Source organism: Aotus nancymaae, unplaced genomic scaffold (genome assembly GCF_030222135.1).
Source record: "Aotus nancymaae isolate 86718 unplaced genomic scaffold, 86718_ANA_hifiasm-v0.15.2.pri h1tg000210l, whole genome shotgun sequence".
Lineage (NCBI taxonomy): Eukaryota > Metazoa > Chordata > Mammalia > Primates > Aotidae > Aotus > Aotus nancymaae.
This window is the reverse complement of record NW_026988625.1, coordinates 623,079-640,065: the sequence shown is the minus strand read 5'-3', so window position 1 is coordinate 640,065 and position 16,987 is coordinate 623,079. Positions and strand designations below refer to the sequence as shown.

The following is a 16,987-nucleotide window of genomic DNA, read 5'->3' as shown; positions in this document are numbered from 1 at the left end:
TCCCCCCCAAAAGCCACAAAGGGAAGCCGCCAGTGGCAGAAGTGGGGTTGGTAAGACACGGCATTTGGATCGTCGGCTTCCTTGGGATGTCAGAACAACACAGATTCTCTACTAGTTTGGGGACAGTCCCGTCTGCCTTGAAAAGACATTAATATTCAAATCTTTACAAGTTTATCTGATGATAAATTCTAAGGTCATTTTTATTTCTACAAAAAAAGGCAGTCAAAACAATATAAAACACATTGAAAGGATATTACTGAGTGAGCTTCAAGTGGAGCTTGACTCTGCAAAGGCTGTAAGTCCAAAGGGAGAGGGAAGTCCATCTTGTTCCTGGGCTGGGCCGGCTTCTCTGGAGGAAGGGGCCAGAAGGGGCCCCGGCAACCCCAGACTGGTGCTTTAACTAGCCGAGTCCTGCCAACTCCAATCTTGCAAAGGGTCAAAGTGTGCCAAGGGAGGGCTGTGGCGGGACTGCTGCACAGAGAAGTGGAGAGCAAGCTCCGTGGCACATTCAGATGGAGCTCGGTGACAGATGAGCTGGGAATTTCAAACGGACATTCTGGCTGTAGCTTTGCCTGCAAGGACCAGCAGATCTTCTAAAATGGCTGCAGAGAGGAGTGCCAACCTGGGACCGCAGGAGCCCTTCTGGCGAGATTCATCACACACAGTGTGCACAGCATCCTCCTGACTAGCAGGCCCCCCCTTTCAGGGCCACTACAGACCTGTGATTATAGGGTTTCTCTGTGCAGGCCAGGCCAGAGGTCAGTCACACACACTGACATCAGGGCTTGCCCAATTAATTAACTGATGTTACTGTGGTAACATCAGCTGGAGTTTCACACAAGAACTGGGGAGAAAGTCTGGAAGAGGGCTGTAGCTGTTTGCTTGTTTTTAAATTTTTAAAAAGGATATTATAAACTGGAATCAGAATTTAAACCAGCTCCCACACTGGGCAACAGTCCCACACATGTGAGAAAAAGCCACCAGGACCGCCAGGACTGTATCTTCTCCTTTGTGGAGGAGGCGGAGCCCGCGTCTGGGGAAGTAAGTAAGTGAAAAATAAACTGCCAGAAAGTGGGAGTGGCAAGGGTAGGGAAGAAAGGGTATCAATTTTTTTTTTTACTTTTTTTTATAAACCTTATGGGCTAAATGTAACTTGAAGATTTTGGATAAAATTGGACAAGAAAAGAAACACCATTGTTTTGAAGTAGATTGAAGCAGTGATTTTTAAAACAAAGAGAGCAGAACTAGAACATCTTAAATTTTTAATCCTTTCTTTACAGGTTACCTAGACCACTTTTGATTAAGAAAACTGTAGAAAGTTAGTAACTGCCACAAGCGAACACCAGGCGGTGGCACGTGTCAATTTCCACAGAGTCCTGCTTTGCGGGGTGTCTGAATGCACTGCACGGGGTCTCTGCTCACACCTGCTGGAACCAATCGTGGTAGATTTTAGTCCACAGGTCGCTTTTCCCCATATTTCTTTGTAAACTCTTCAGCATTCTTACAGAATTTTTTACGGTCCTTAGAGTATTCTTCAGCTAGGTCAGCCCGAAGTGGGTGCTCGGGCTGGGGGTCATTCACCAGTGCTATGAGGGACTGGATTACTGCCAAGAGAAGGACAAGGCATGGGGGGTTAACACAGTCTCAGAAATGGCACAGGCAAGAGGCAGCTCATCTCAGGAACAAAACTGGCTTTACCACTGGTTTACGGCTAATGTGCTTTTCAGCCAAAGCACCCTCTATTCATCCAGAATTCTGACCACCAGAACTCAACTCGTCTTTCTTCTGTGATTAGGAGAAATTGATGGACAACAAACAGCTAACACTACAGTGTGTACTGTTCACAGTGATGTGTTTCCACCTCCAGGAAGCTTTCCTGACCTGACATCTGGGGAGGTCTTAGCCCTCAGTCACTCCCAGCCCTTTTGGCTGGGGTGGGGGAAGGGGGAAGAGGAAAGGGAGGAGGGGGGAGGGACAGGGTCTCACTCTGTCACCCAGGCTGGAGCGCAGTGGCACAATCTTGGCTCACTGCAGCCCTGACCTCCTGGGTTGACCTCAAGCAATCCTCTGGCCTCAGCCCTCCGAGTAGCTGGGACTACAGGCGCGCACCACCATGCCTGGCTAATCCAGCCCTCTTGTCTGCTCTGGAGATAGGAGGCCTAGCATTGAACTGCTCACTCTCACACATGCATGCAGGGTTACTTTCTTCAGGGCAGGACTGGGTAGAACTTCCCTGCACCAGCCCAGCACCCAGCACCATGCTCGCCTCAGGGAAGTTTCCATAAAGGTGACTGAGTAGGCACTAGAAAGAAGGGTATGTGGCGGTGCTGCACTTGTCAATGCACAATGATCAACTCTGGAAGACCCTTAGGAGTTTCTGAACCCTCCAGAAAGAGTAACTGGGGCCAGCCAATGGGAAGCTGACAACCGCCATCATATCACACTGTCAAGACCACAGGCAGACATAACACCGATGGCTCTGATGGGTGGTGCCACAGTGCTCCCACTAGTTGCCACAGCCCAGATGTGCCCTGGGATGGAAGGATAGTGGGGAATCAGAAGCAGCTGCTACCCACATCTCCTCACATACTTTGCCACAGTTGCTCCCTGACCCCATCAGGACCGGCAACCCCAGAATGTTTCTTCTCACTGTAAAACAGTGCCCCTCTGGCCGGGCGGATCACCTGAGGTCGGGAGTTCAAGACCAGCCTGACCAACATGGTGAAACCCCTTCTTAAAAATATATATAAAGAAAAAAAAGAAAGAAAGAAAAAAAAACAGTGCCTCTCTTCTCCAAACTGCTGATGCCACAAATTCCTTCCTCTTTTTTTCTAGACAGTCTTGCTGTCACTCAGGCTGGAGCACAGTGGCTCATATAATTTAACTTGACCATACCCTCAAACTCCTGGGTATAAGTGATCCTCCTGCCTCAGCTTCCTGAGTAGCTAAGACTTACAAGCACATGCCATCACGCCCAGCTAATTTTTTTTTCTTTTTTTTGAGACTGTCTCACTCTGTCACCCAGGCAGAGTGGTGCAATCACAGCTCACTGCAGTCTTGATCTCCTGGGCTCAAGCAATTCTCCCATCTTGGCCTTATTGAGGGCTCATATTGTTCACCCAGCATTACGAGAAATGGATTAAAATGCTGATGCTGGCCAGGCAGATCACCTGAGGTCAGGAGTTCAAGACCAGCCTGGCCAACATAGTGAAACTCCATCTCTACTAAAAATACAAAAATTAGCCGGGCATAGTGGCTCACGCCTGTAGTCCCAGCTACTCAGGAGACTGAGGCAGGAGAACTGCTTGAACCTGGGAGATGGAGGTTGCAGTGAGCCTAGATTGCACCACTGCACTCTAGCTTGGGGGACAGAGCAAGACTACAAATATTTATAAATATATATATATAATTTACACAAATAAACATATTTATAATAAATAAAACAAAATGCTGATGTTGTTTTAGTCATGCTCAAAGGCATAATCATTCAACAGCACACACTAAGTGAGAGCCACAGCACAAAGTACTCCTGGCCAAGTGTCCAAAGCCCACCTGTCTCACTTCTGCTTCTTACGGTGCCTGGTAAGAAAGGGAAAGAGAGGGCTCCTGTGACCACAGCAGGTAGAGGTGAGGCAGTGGGGCAGATGCATGGAGGGCATGGCACATCCAAGGGTGGGAGGTTCCACATTTGTTGTGGGTTGGGGGTGGTTGGGCAAGGAGGGTGGACTGTCAACAGCAAGCAGGGGCAAGGGGCCTGGAAAGCTCTCTGCAGGCCGGGGCAGCCTCTAATTCAGTCTCCACGCCTCCTCAGAGGTAGATGCTATCACCTCCCTGTACAAGCCACCTGTACCTCTAGAGACAGCAGGCCCTGGAGGCATATTTTTATTTAATCAATTTATTTAATAAACATTTAATGTTTAATAAATACTTAATGTTCATTTACTTAATAAACATTAAAATAAGCATCCAAGACTCTCTCCTGTCCTGTCCAAGCAGAAAAGCAACCACATTAGGGATACTCTTCCAAAGGACGCCACCGCAGCCTCTCTAAAAGTCCGCCCTTGGCTCACTGGCCACAGTATATTTCAGTGCACACCACCCTCAGTGTGAGACTGCCCCTTTTTCCTGGCTGTTCTTGACTTCAGGGTTGGAAATTGCCTCAGAGCACAAATAGGTGGCTCCCCTTTTATTCCCATGATTAGAAATGGCCCTGTAATAGGAGAATTACTATCACATTAGCATTTTAGAAACCTCACTGGGCTAAGGACAGGCTTTGTTAGGGGTACGTTCAGGAGTTTTCACCTCACTCTCTGATACGAATATTTAGGCTCTCTACTTCTCACTATTATCACCTTGGTAACTAACGCAGGGGTTGGTGGCTCACACCTGTATTCCCAGCACTTTGGGAGGCCAAGGAGGAAGGATCACTTGAGGCCAGGAGTTTGAGACCAGTGTGGGCAACATAGCGAGACTCGGCCTCTACAAAAAATAAAAGTAAAAGATAAAATTAGCCGGGCATGGTGGCACATGCCTGTAGTCCCAGCTACTTGGGATAGTCCCAGCTACTTGGGATAGTCCCAGCTACTTGGGAGGCTGAGGCGGGATGATTGCTTGAGTCCCCAGTACTGAGGCTGCAGTGAGCTGTGATTGTGCTACTATATTCAGCCTGAGCAACAGAGCGAGATCCTGTCTCAAAAAAAATAGTAAAATAAAAATTAAAAATAAAAGACCTAGGCCAGGCGCAGTGGCTCCTGCCTGTAATCCTAGCACTTTGGGAGGCTGAGGCAGGTGGATCACCCGAGGTTGAGAGTTCAAGACCAGCCTGACCAACATGGAGAAACCCCATCTCTATTAAAAATACAAAAATTAGCCGGGTGTGGTGGCACATGCCTGTAATCCTAGCTACTTGGGAGGCTGAGGAAGGAGAATCTCTTAAACCCGGGAAATGGAGGTTGTGATGAGCCAAGATCACGCCATTGCACTCCGCCTGGGCAACAAGAGCAAAACTCCATCTCAAAAAAAAAAAAAAAAAAAAGACCAATTTCTCAAAAGATGGTATTTGTCTACTTCATTATTTTCTTTTCTTTTTTTTTTTTTTTTTTTTTTTGAGACGGAGTTTCGCTCTTGTTACCCAGGCTGGAGTGCAATGGCGTGATCTCGGCTCACCGCAACCTCCGCAACCTCCGCCTCCTGGGTTCAGGCAATTCTCCTGCCTCAGCCTCCTGAGTAGCTGGGATTACAGGCACGCGCCACCATGCCCAGTTAATTTTTTGTATTAGTAGAGACGGGGTTTCACCATGTCGACCAGGATGGTCTTGATCTCTTGACCTCATGATCCACCCGCCTCGGCCTCCCAAAGTGCTCGGATTACAGGCTTGAGCCACCGCGCCCGGCCTATTTCATTATTTTCTAAAGTTTCACTTTCACTAATTTGATCAAGTCTGATTTTTTTTTTTTTTTTGAGACAAAGTTTCACTCTTGCTGCCCAGGCTGGAGTGCAATGGTGCGATCTCGGCGCACCACAACCTCCACCTCCCGGGTTCAAGTGATTCTCCTGCCTCAGTCTCCGAGTAGCTGGGATTACAGACATGCAAGTCTGAATATTTTTAAATTTACTTAGTAGTTCTGATAAGTATGTCATTCTTTTTTTTTTTTTTTTGAGACGGAGTTTCACTCTTGTTGTTCAGGATGGAGTGCAATGGTGCGACCTCAGCTCACCGCAACCTCTGCCTCCAGGTTTCAAGCAATTCTCCTGCCTCAGCTTCCCCGAGCAGCTGAGATTACAGGCATGCACCACCATGCCGAGCTCATTGGCTGGGCTAGTTTTGTATTTTTAGTAGACAGGGTTTCTCCACGTTGGTCAGACTGGTCTCGAACTCCCGACCTCAGGTGATCTGCCCACCTTGGCCTCCCCAAAACGCTGGGACTACAGGTGTAAGCTACTGCACCCGGCATATTTCATTCTTTCCCTTTTCCTTTGGGTGCATTTCTGGCTCCTTAGCTAAACGATAATAAACTTCAGCTGAGATGAACTTGTTTCGCTAGTGAGAACATCGACAGTTAAGTCTGCTTTACAAACTACAACTGTGGCCCTATCTCGACAGTTTTCATATACAGGACAGCACATTACACTATATTTTATAAGCTGTCCAGCCCTGAGTTCTTGGTCTCTTTGTTGACCCAAATGCTCCTCAGAAGTATTTTTTTTTCTGCAAAATGTAGGCACTTAAAAACATACAACAGGCCGGGTGCAGCAGCTCACACTTGTAATCCTAGCACTTTGGGAGGCTGAGGTGGGCAGACTGCCTGAGTTTAGGAGTTCAAGACCAGCCTGGGCAACAAGGTGAAACCCTATCTCTCCTAAAATACGAAAAATTAGCCACGCATGGTGGTGTACGCCTGTAGTCCCAGCTACTCAGGAGGCTGAAGCAGAAGAATCACTTGAATCCAGGAGGCGGAGGCTGCAGTGAGCCAAGATTATGCCACTGTACTCCAGCCTGGGTGACAAACTAGACCTGGTTACCAACCCCCAACAAAAAAAAAACAACAAAAAAAACCCCACACAACAAAATAACTAATTTTACCTTCTACTCTCACTATATTATCAGAGAATAAAGCTTAAAGCTTATAGTATTTCCTTCCTGTAGTCCCCAGTAGCTGGGACTACAGGTGCATGCCACCATGCCCAGCTAATTTTTTTGTAGTTTTAGTAGAGATGGGGTTTCACCATGTTGGCCAGGATGGTCTCCATCTCCAGACCTCGTGATCCGCCTGCCTGGGCCTCCCAAAGTGCTGGGATTACAGGCTTGAGCCACAGCGCCCGGCCCCTTTTGTTCTTAATAACAGTTTCTCTGCAACAGTGGATGTAAGCAGTATCTGTAATTTCCCTCTTCCTTTTCATAAAAATCCAGAGAGCTTCATTCTCACAGAATAAAATGTCAATGGTACCTTCCCTACCCAAGAAGGTACAATGCTGTAGCCTTCCATGGAATGTGCTAAAAAATATGTTTTTGTTTTGTTTTGTTTTGCCTTCCAATTAGCTGGGATTACAGGTACCTGTCACTGTGCTCGACTAATTTTTGTATTTTTTAGCAGGTACAGGGCTTCACCATGTTGGCCAGGCTGGTCTTGAACTCCTGACCTCAGGTGATCCACCCACCTTGGCTTCCCAAAGTGCTGGGATTACAGGCATGAGCCACCATGCCCAGCCTGAAACAGTTTCATCAGCCCCAAAAGAAAACCCACTCTCAGTAGTCACTTCCTCTTCTCCTCCACCTCCTAGACCCTGACAATCACCCTGACAATCACTACTCTCTCTCTCAGTGGATCCACCCTAGTCTGGGCATCCCATATACAGCTGAACTTTATCTGTAGTACTTATGTTCTATAAACTTGCCATGAACATTGAATTAATGACACTGAATTACTGCTCCTAAGGGAAACAAAGGTTTAGGTTCAAACAAGCCTCACTCACATTTTTGCCAAGTGATTAATATATATAATTTTATGTGTGTTTAAAAACATCGTATTTAATAGGTAGTACTGATTCAATAGCACTGTAACTCATGCCCAAATGAAGCTTATCTAACACATGTATTTTCTCCAGAAGGCATATCATGACCTTCCTGTGCTCAGGAATACTAGACAGCACTTCAGCACCACGTTCGGGGGCCAAAGCAGAATCATCAACAAAAAGCACAAAATGCAAGACGTGTGGCATTAGAGAGACAACTTGCTTCAGTAGAAAGCTGAAACAAGAAGGGAGGGCATCGCACTGCTGAACTATACAACCTTACTCAGCTGGAACACGTGCATGGGGTACTTCAATTTTTTTGCTGCTCTGCAGATGCACATGTCTGTGACTGACCACAAGTCCCGAGAGTACTGATTCTGGGGCTACAAAAAAACTTTAGTGAGTAGGCAAATTCGTAAACATATAATCTGTGAACAATGAGGCTCAACAAGTGGAATCAAATGGTATGTGGCCTTCTGTGGATGGTTCTTTCATTTAGCATATTTTCAAGGTTTATGTACTATGAGACAGTACTTCATTGCTTTTTATGGCTAAATGATATTTCATTGTAGAGATACACCACATTTTGTTTATTCACTCATCAATGGATGGACATTTGGGCTCTTTCCACTTTTTGTCCATTATGAATAATGGTGCTATGAACATCTGTGTGCAAGTTTTTATTGGGCATGTTTTCATTTCTCTTGGGCAGATATAGCTAGGAGTGGAATTGCTGGGTCATACGAGCATCTTTTCACATTACTATTTATTCCATTATGCTTAATTTTCTGTACTTGTGGATGGCTAAAGTGAGCTAGAAATTGTGAATTGAGGAAGTCAAAGAACTTCAAGGCTGGATCTGAGAGAAGTCATAATTGGGAATGTTGACATTTCTAAGGACAAGGGTAGGAGACAAAAATCATAAGCAAGTGCTCTGGGGACAGAAGAAGAGCACTGGAAGATTACAGCAGGAGGGTGGCACCAGTGCCTTCTTCTTCCTTTTATTTTTTAGACAAAGTTTTGCTCTTGTTGCCAAGATCACAATGGCGTGATCTTGGCTCACTGCAACCTCTGCCACCCGGGTTCAAGTGATTCTCCTGCCTCAGCCTCCCGAGTAGCTGGGATTACAGGCATGCGCCATCACACTCAGCTAATTTTGTATTTTTAGTAGAGACAGGGTTTCTCCATGTTGGTCAGGCTGGTCTTGAACTCCCAACCTCAGGTGATCCGCCCGCCTCAGCCTCCCAAAAGTGCTGGGATTATAGGCGTGAGCCACTGCGCCTGACCGCCTTCTTCTTCTTTTTTCTTTCTTTTTTTTTTTTTTTTGGTACAGACAGGGTTTCACCATGTTGCCCAGGCTGGTCTCAAACTCCTGGACTCAAGTAATCTACCTGCCTTAGCCTCCCAAAATGTTGGGATTACAGGCATGGGCCACTATGCCCGGCCTCAAGTGGCACTTTCACTTCCCATATTTAGGAAACAAATGAAGGAATGGTGAGGCATTTAAAAAGGCAGCTTTGCAGGACAGTGGCAGTTGAACCAGCAGTCAGGAAATAGCACCAGAGTAACAGGAATGCCCAACATATGAAGAATCGGGCAGGTGGGAGGAGTGGCATGTCCAGAAGAGCTGCCATTTGAGAAAAGCAGGCCCGAGTGGGGAGCCGGCACGGGGACTCAGCATCCTTGCCTGCCTGTCTCGCCTCTGCCATCATGTCTCCCATCCTGCATGCGCTCTGCAGAGTTCCACTCCTCCCATATCAAGAGCTGTTGTCTATTTTCTCTCTCATTAAATCTGGACTTTCCTGACCAAAAGAATCCAGGAGAAGTGACACTGTACTAGTTATGTGTCTTCATCCTGGAATCCTGAGACCACCTTGCTATGAAGAGGTCCAATCTAGCTTTGTAGAGAATAAGAGAACACAAAGAGAACCAAGGTGCCTCAGCTAATACCATTCCTACACATGTGCATGATGCCTACCAGCACTTCCCAGCCAAGCTGAGCTCCCAGCTCAATACAGCTGCATGAGTGACTCCAGGAACAAACGGTGAGCTATAGAATCACACAGCTGAGCCCAGCCAACCTCCAGAGTAAAAAAAAATAAACTGGTGTTACTTTAAGCCACAAAGTTTTGACAGGGTTGTAATGCAGTAACAGATAACAAACATGGGAATGTGGCCGTCAAGTGCCAGGAACAACATTCTTGATGTATGTGAGGATGGAATCAAGGCCATGCCACAAACAATCTATATAATAATGTTCTAGGAAGGAATCCTCAACTGTCCCAAATTACAGAGTAGCAATTCTGGTTCTGCCCATCATGGCACACAGAATAGCTCCCATACCAAAAATTTTACCTTAAAAATCCCAAGTCAATAGTATCTTTTACAAAAAAATAAAAAATTACCCCTAAGTTATTTAGCAATTTGGGGAAAAAAAAAAAGCAGACAGCCTGAAAAAGTAGAGCATTTTGGCAATGCACCTGGATAGGAAGGTAAAAAAGTGAATAATCCTGCCACAACCTTCTACACAGCAGCCCCATGAGAAGTGCAAAGCACGTGCATCCATCTCCTGAGAGCCTCCCTGGCCCTGGCCCCACCTTCTCAGTCTATAGGTAAGGGAGGAGTCCCAGAATTCTTCGTGGCCAGAGCCTGAGGTGCAGGGCTTTCCTGGGCAGCCTGGCCGGGAAGGACTGCCACTACCCAGGCATGGTTTAACAGACATGACTCAGCAAGAACCCCAGGAATTATTGAACACTCTTGATCAAATGCAGCTATAGGTTTTCGACAGTGCTAGGAATCTGTATAGAAAGAAAACCAGGCCATGTGCACTGAGAACTGTGTCAAGCTTTTATAAACATCAGTTTATACACAAACAACTATGAAGCCCACTGAAGACTATTCTGCCCTGACTGAACATTTAGCACCCACTGCTTTCTTCTAGTCAGTGTGGGAGTCTAATGGTGATTATTTACAACAAGTGAGGCTCAATTTTTCTTGTGAAAGGCTTTCAACTCCACCTTCCAGGGCTTTTCTCAGTCACTGAAACACAGGACCTCCTCAATCCCTGTGCAGGTCAAAAGTTCAGCTGAGATGAGCTATTCCCATAGGGACTGGTGGGACCTCAGCCATACTCTGCATGCACCTGGTAAGGTAGGAGTTCTCTGGACTCTGTCTGATCCAGCATCAGAAGGAACCCATGAGCCCCTACCCCAGAGCAGAACCCCCAAAAGAAACCCTTCACTTGCAGACTCTCAAGTGCCAGCTTCATCCACTCTAAACAGAACTTATACTGGTTTAGGCACTTATAAGAAAGCCACGAAAAATATGAGATTAGGACTTCAAAAGAAAGTCTGGAATTAAATGAAAACTAGACACAGTACATAACAAACTCTAGCAACTTCTAGGGGACAAAAGGGAGGACAACCACAATCCTGACTCAAATACTCTTCCCAGAAGAATGAGCATGTGCATGTTCACACAGCCACACACGGACACATGCACCACCCACAGCCACTTTCAACTCCAGGGAATCTCAGGCCCACAAAAGCCAACCATGTGCCTTCATCTGGGAATACTGCCCTTGCATCTGTCTCTGTCCCTCCCCTCACATCACCCACTGAGCCACTAGGCTCTGGCTCATGCCCTTCCTATAGCCTGGAAGGCCCTCTCCAACCTCCCTTCTTCCTTCATGTCTGAGTCCAGGCACTAACTACTGCATGAGGCCATCTTAAATCCCATTCTCCCTTCCCCTTGTAGACAGCCCCACAGTCCTTCATCCCTTCCAGGGATCAGTGCCTGCACCCCCCTGCACCAGCAGCAAGCCACTGGGCTTGTCTGTCCACGTGTATTCCCACTGGGGACAGCAGCCCAGGGCTGAGCACTGGAAGGGCTTCCTCAATCCCTGTACAGGTCAAAAGTTCAGCTGAGATGAGCCATTCCCACAAGGTCTGACGGGACCTCAGCTATATTTTGAGTGCACCTGGTAAGGCAGGAACAATTCTCTGGACTCTTGTCTGATTTGGCATCAGAAAGGACCCATGAGCCCCACCCCAGAGCAGCATCCCCAAAGACCCGCTCCGAGGAAGACACAGGCTTATGTCTTACCTTGGTCGGTTTTGGTTGCTGGCTTCCAGTTTTCAGCACTAATTACTGGGAGACAGACCTGCCCCTTTTCATCGATGTTCGGGTGATAGATCTTTGTTTTAAATGTGATCTTCGGTGGTTTGAATGGGTACTCTGCTGGAAAGTTGATTTCGATTCTGAAGGCCCCCTTATCATACGGAGGGTTGTCCTGGAAGGAAAGAGAGGAGATCAAAATGAACAAACCATGGTTCATAAACCTATAGCCAAGACAGGAATGTTTCAATTATTTATCTAAAAAAAATCAATTTATTTCAAGAGATGTATCAACTGAAGCCCGGCCACCTTCAGGACAATCCAGCAACCCATCAGTATTTCTAGAGCAAGATATCTGCAGAACTGAGAAAGGGCTTGAGATTGATGCCCTGGTCTCTTTATGCTTTTTAAAAATATATACTTTACTTTTTAAGATACCTTTATAGCAAAAGTGAGAGGGAAGGACAGAGAGTTCCTACATACCCACTACCCCTATATACACACAGCCATCCCCAGTATCAGCATCCCTCACCAGAGGGACAAATTTGTTACCACCAATGAAGCTTTTACCTTAACACATCATTACCAAAGTCCCTAGAGTTCACACTAAGTGTTGCATATTCTATAGGTTTTGCAAGGTTACAAGACATGATAGTTGGACTCATACAATATGTAGCTGCTATGTCTGAATGTATCTCCTGAAAATTCTCATGTTGAAACCTAATCGCCAACATGATGATATTAGGAGTTAAGGTTATTGGGAAGTGATTAGGTCATGATGGAATTGGTGTCCTTATCAAAGAGGCCCCTGAGAACTGCCTTGCCCTTTCCATCACATAAAAACACAGTGAGGAAAAAAAAGAAGAAAAAGAAAAAAAAAAGTGAAAAGAAAACAAAAAAATTAAAAAAAAAAAAAAAAGACACAGTGAGAAGGCTCCATCTATAAGCCACAAAGCAGGCTCTCAGTTGACACTGAATCTGTTGGTGCCTTGATCTTCGGACTTCCAGCCTCAATAACTGCGAAATAAATTTTTTGTTAGAAGCTACTTGTTTTTTTGTTTTGTTTTGTTTTTTGAAATGGAGTCTAGCTCTATCGCCCATGCTGGAGTGCAGTGGCACTATCTCAGCTCACTGCAACCTCCGCCTTCTGGGTTCAAGCAATTCTCCTGCCTCAGCCTCCTGGGTAGCTGGGATTACAGGTACTCGCTAATTTTTGTATATATAGTAGAGACAGGGTTTCACCATGTTGGCCAGGCTGGTCTCGAATTCCTGACCTCAAGTAGATCTGCCTTCCTCAGCCTCCCAAAGTGCAGGATTTATAGGGGTGAGCCACCGCGCTCGGCCGCTACTTGTTTTATTCCCCTCTTCTTTCTTACTTATTTATTGTTGACAGGGTCTTGCTCTGTTGCCCACTGGAGTACAGTGGCACGATCTTGGCTCATTGCAACCTTGACTTCCCAGGCTCAAGCAGTCCTCCCACTTCAGCCTCCCAAGTAGCTGAGATTATAGACTGGCACCACCACGCCCAGCTAATTTTTGTATTTTTGTAGAGACTGGGTTTCACTATGTTGTCCAGGCTGGTCTCAAACTCCTGGGCTCAAGAGATCTGCCTGTTTTGGCCTCCTAAAGTCCTAGGATTACAGGTGTGAGCCACCGTACCCAGCCTCATTTCTTCTTGGTGTTGAATACTATTTGTCTAGATGTACTACAATTTATTTATCCATTAACCCACTGAAGGACATCTTGGTTGCTTTCAAACCTTGGCAATTAATAAGTAAAACTGTTATAAACAATCTGAGTGCAGGTTCTGTGTGGGTCCAAGTTTTCAACTCATTTGGGTAAATATCAAAGAATGTAACTGCTGGATCAAATGGTAAAAAGTATGTTTAGTTTTGTGAGAACCTGCCAAACTGGACCAGGTGCAGTGACTCATATCTGTAATCCGAGCACTTTGGGAGGCCAGGGAGGGAGAATCACTTGAGGCTGGGAGTTCAAGACCAGTTTGTGCAACATAACAAGACCCGATCTCCACAAAAAAAAAAAAATGTTTAAATATATTAAGTCTGGGCCAGGCGCAGTGGCTCACATCTGTAATCCCAGCACTTTGGGTGGCTAAAATGGGTGGATAACTTGAGGCCAGAAGTTCAAGACCAGCCTGGCCAACATGGTGAAACCCCATCTCTACCAAAAATACAAAAAAATTAGCTGAGCGTAGTGGTACATGCCTATAGTCCCAACTACTTGGGAGGCTGAGGCAGGAGAATCACTTAAATCTGGGAGGTGGAGGTTGCAGGGAACTGAGATTGCGCCACAAAACTCCAGCCTGGGCAACAGAGCAAGACTCAATCTCAAAAAAAAAATTATAATAATATAATATTAGCCTGACATAGTGGCATGTGCCTGTAGTCTCAGCTACTTGAGAGGCTAAGAAGGGTGGAATTCTTGGGCCCAGGAATTTGAGGATATAGTGAGCTATGATCACACTTATGCACTCCATTTTGGGCAAGAGTGAGACTCATTTTCTTTGTTAAAAAGTTTGTATGCATAAATAAATAAAAGAAACTGCCTGTCTTCCAAAATGGGTAAACCATTTTGCATCCCCACCAGTAAGGAGTGAGAGTTCCTGTTGACCTACATCCTTAGCAGCATTTGGCAGTGTTCTGGATTTTGGCCATTCTAAGAGGTGTACGGTGTTATTTGTTGTTTGTTTCTTGTTACAGAGTTTTAAGAGTTCTTTGTCCTTTTTCAGATTATGTTTTTACAAATATCTCTTGATCTTCTCTGAAGATATGAGAAAAGTCGTACCAAAGGTAAGTTACAACCCAACCAGAATATACTGTGAGTACCAGAAGGCCAAATAACGGCCTGGATGCCAATCCTGGCCAGCTCAGACTTCCCAGGGTGGAGGCAGTAGTCAGCTCAATGGCTGGACACTGGGGAGCTGAGCTGGTCATTCAACAGGTGATGATCAGGCATGGCCAGCACCATGCCTTAGCCCCTTGCCCCTAGAAACATCCAAAAACCACCTTTGGGGCCTAGACACTCTGATGGCCCCAGGAACCTGAGGGATGACCCAGCAAAGAGCCTTTTAACCTTTCTCCTATCCTATCTCCAGAGCCGGGAAAGCCCTTCCCATTGTACTGCCTCTTCCCTGCACTCTGTTCTCAAAAGCCCCATGCAGGTCTGCTATGGCACACCCAACCCAAAGAAAGCGAAGTTTTGCAGAGGGCCTAGGAACAATCTTTTTTTTTTTTTTTTGACACAGTCTCACTCTGTCGACCAGGCTGGAGTGCAGTGGCAAAATCTCAGCTCACTGCAACCTCCGCCTCCTGGGTTCACGCAATTCTCCCATCTGAGCCTCCCAAGTAGCTGGGATTACAGGCACCCACCATCATGCCCAGTCTTTTTTTTTTTTTAGTAGAAACATGGAGTTTCACCATGTTGACTAGGCTGGTCTTGAACTCCTGACATCAGGTGATCTGCCCGCTTCAGGCTCCCAAAGTGCTGGGATTACAGGCGTGAGCCACCGCCCCTGGCCCCAGGAACAATCTTGACAGCCCTATACCCCAGCCCTATGTCTTCAAGCCCTGGCCTAAGTAAGTACTCCAGTAAACAGAGCTCCTCTGTTGGGGAACAAGGCTGACATGCACCAGTTCTCCATATTCTCCTACATTTGAGCCCTGCCCTTGGAGGGAAGGCAAGGAGCAAGGGCCTCAAAGGATGGATAAGATGAAGTAAGGCTGAGGAGTGGGAGAGGCCTCCCAAGCAGAGAGACCTAAAGTCTAGATGGCAGGGACTTGGAAGGAATGGCACAGAGCAAGACAGGAGGTTGCAGGCAGCCAGCGTGGCCCCAGGGATACTGAGGCCACATGTCCAGGTCTAAACCAACCCTCTAAGCAGCTGAAAGCACTGCTAGCATATTCATCTGCGGGAGACCTATTAGAAAGGTGGAGGAACTCAGGGCCAGTTAGAGAGGGAAGATACTTATGAACAGTCCAGGCCTAGTACGTCTGTGTGTGGAGAAGAACCTGCATGCACCGGCAAGGTTAGGATAAGACAAAACCTTCCCTAATGGCTGGGCATGGTAGCTCCCATCTGTAATACTTTGGGAGGCTGAGGCAGGTGGATCACTTGAGGTCAGGAATTTGAGACCAGCCTGGCCAATATGGTGAAACCCCGTCTCTACTAAAAACACAAAAATTGGCCAGGCATGCTGGCCCAGCTACTCAGGAGGCTGAGGCAGGAGAACTGCTTGAGCCTCGGAAGTGGAGGTTTCAGTGAGCCAAGATTACACTACTGCACTCCAGGCTGGGCGACAGAGCGAGACTCCATCTCAAAAAAAAAAAATACACCTTCCCTAATGCCTCCTTCAGGAAACACAAGCGCTGTCTACAACACTATACAGAAGTCAAAGTGACAGCAGACGCCTCTCAAGCCTCTCCACTCAGAAAAACTAGGCTGTCTTGTTACCAATGAGTTAATGGGGGAACTGAGAAAACATTGTTTTTAGTTTTTCTTTCTTTTTTTTTTTTTGAGACAGGGTCTCATTCTGTCACCCAGGCTGGAATACAGAGGTGCAATCATGGTTCAATGCAGCCTTGACATCTGGGCTTTAGCAATCCTCCCACCTCAGTCTCCTAATAAGTAGCTGGAACTACAGGCAAATGCCACCATGCTCAGCTAATTTTTTTTTTCTTGTAGGATGGGGTCTCACTATGTTGTCCAGGCTGGTCTCAAACTCCTGAGTTCAAGTGATCCTCCCACCTCAGCCTCCCAAAGTGCTGGAGTGCTGGGATTATAGGAGTGATGTATCATACCCAGCCAGCTTTTAGCTTTCAATAGGGGGATTAATTAGTGGTGGTGGAGGGGGGGGGTAAGTAAACATCATTGTCATTTATACTGCTTGAACCATGTAAAAATAGCTTTCCCTAGCCGTGTGTGGTGCCACACCTGTAGTACTAACTAGTTGGGAGGCTGAGGCAGGAGAATTGCTTGAACCCAGGAGGCGGAGTCTGTAGGAAGCCAAGACCATGTCACTGCATTCCAGCCTGGGCAAGAGTGAGTGAGACACACACACATATGCACGTGTGCTTTCCTGCATGACTTTTGGCTGGTGAAATCTGCTAAATGTCTTTACTCACTGTCCAGGACTGACTCATCTCCCCTGTTCCCCACTGTGGGCCAGGTCCTGTCTGAGGAGCTGGGGTCAAGCATGAACAAGGCCATCTGGCCCGAAGTTAGCAGTTCTAGCCTCAGGTTCTGCCTCTTCCTAGCTTGGAGAATCTGAGAATGTTCCTGTATATCTGTAAACTGGGAGTAGCAGCAGCCTGCACCCAGAGTTCATGAGAGATAAGGGCT

General features: G+C 46.5%; 1 protein-coding gene across 3 annotated transcripts in view; it reads right to left on the bottom strand.

Moving 5' to 3' along the window:
• Nucleotides 1-1,245: 1,245 nt before the first annotated feature.
• Nucleotides 1,246-16,987, bottom strand: part of UBE2L3 (ubiquitin conjugating enzyme E2 L3) — a 52,439-nt gene continuing 36,697 nt past the window's right edge. For all 3 annotated transcript variants that reach the window (XM_012466497.2, XM_064371899.1, XM_064371898.1), the window contains exons 3-4: nt 11,618-11,804; nt 1,246-1,604 (exon numbers count right to left, since the gene is read on the bottom strand). In XM_012466497.2, the coding sequence (XP_012321920.1) occupies nt 1,450-1,604; nt 11,618-11,804 (342 nt within the window). In that variant the 3' untranslated portion in view covers nt 1,246-1,449. The remainder of the gene's footprint in view (nt 1,605-11,617; nt 11,805-16,987) is intronic.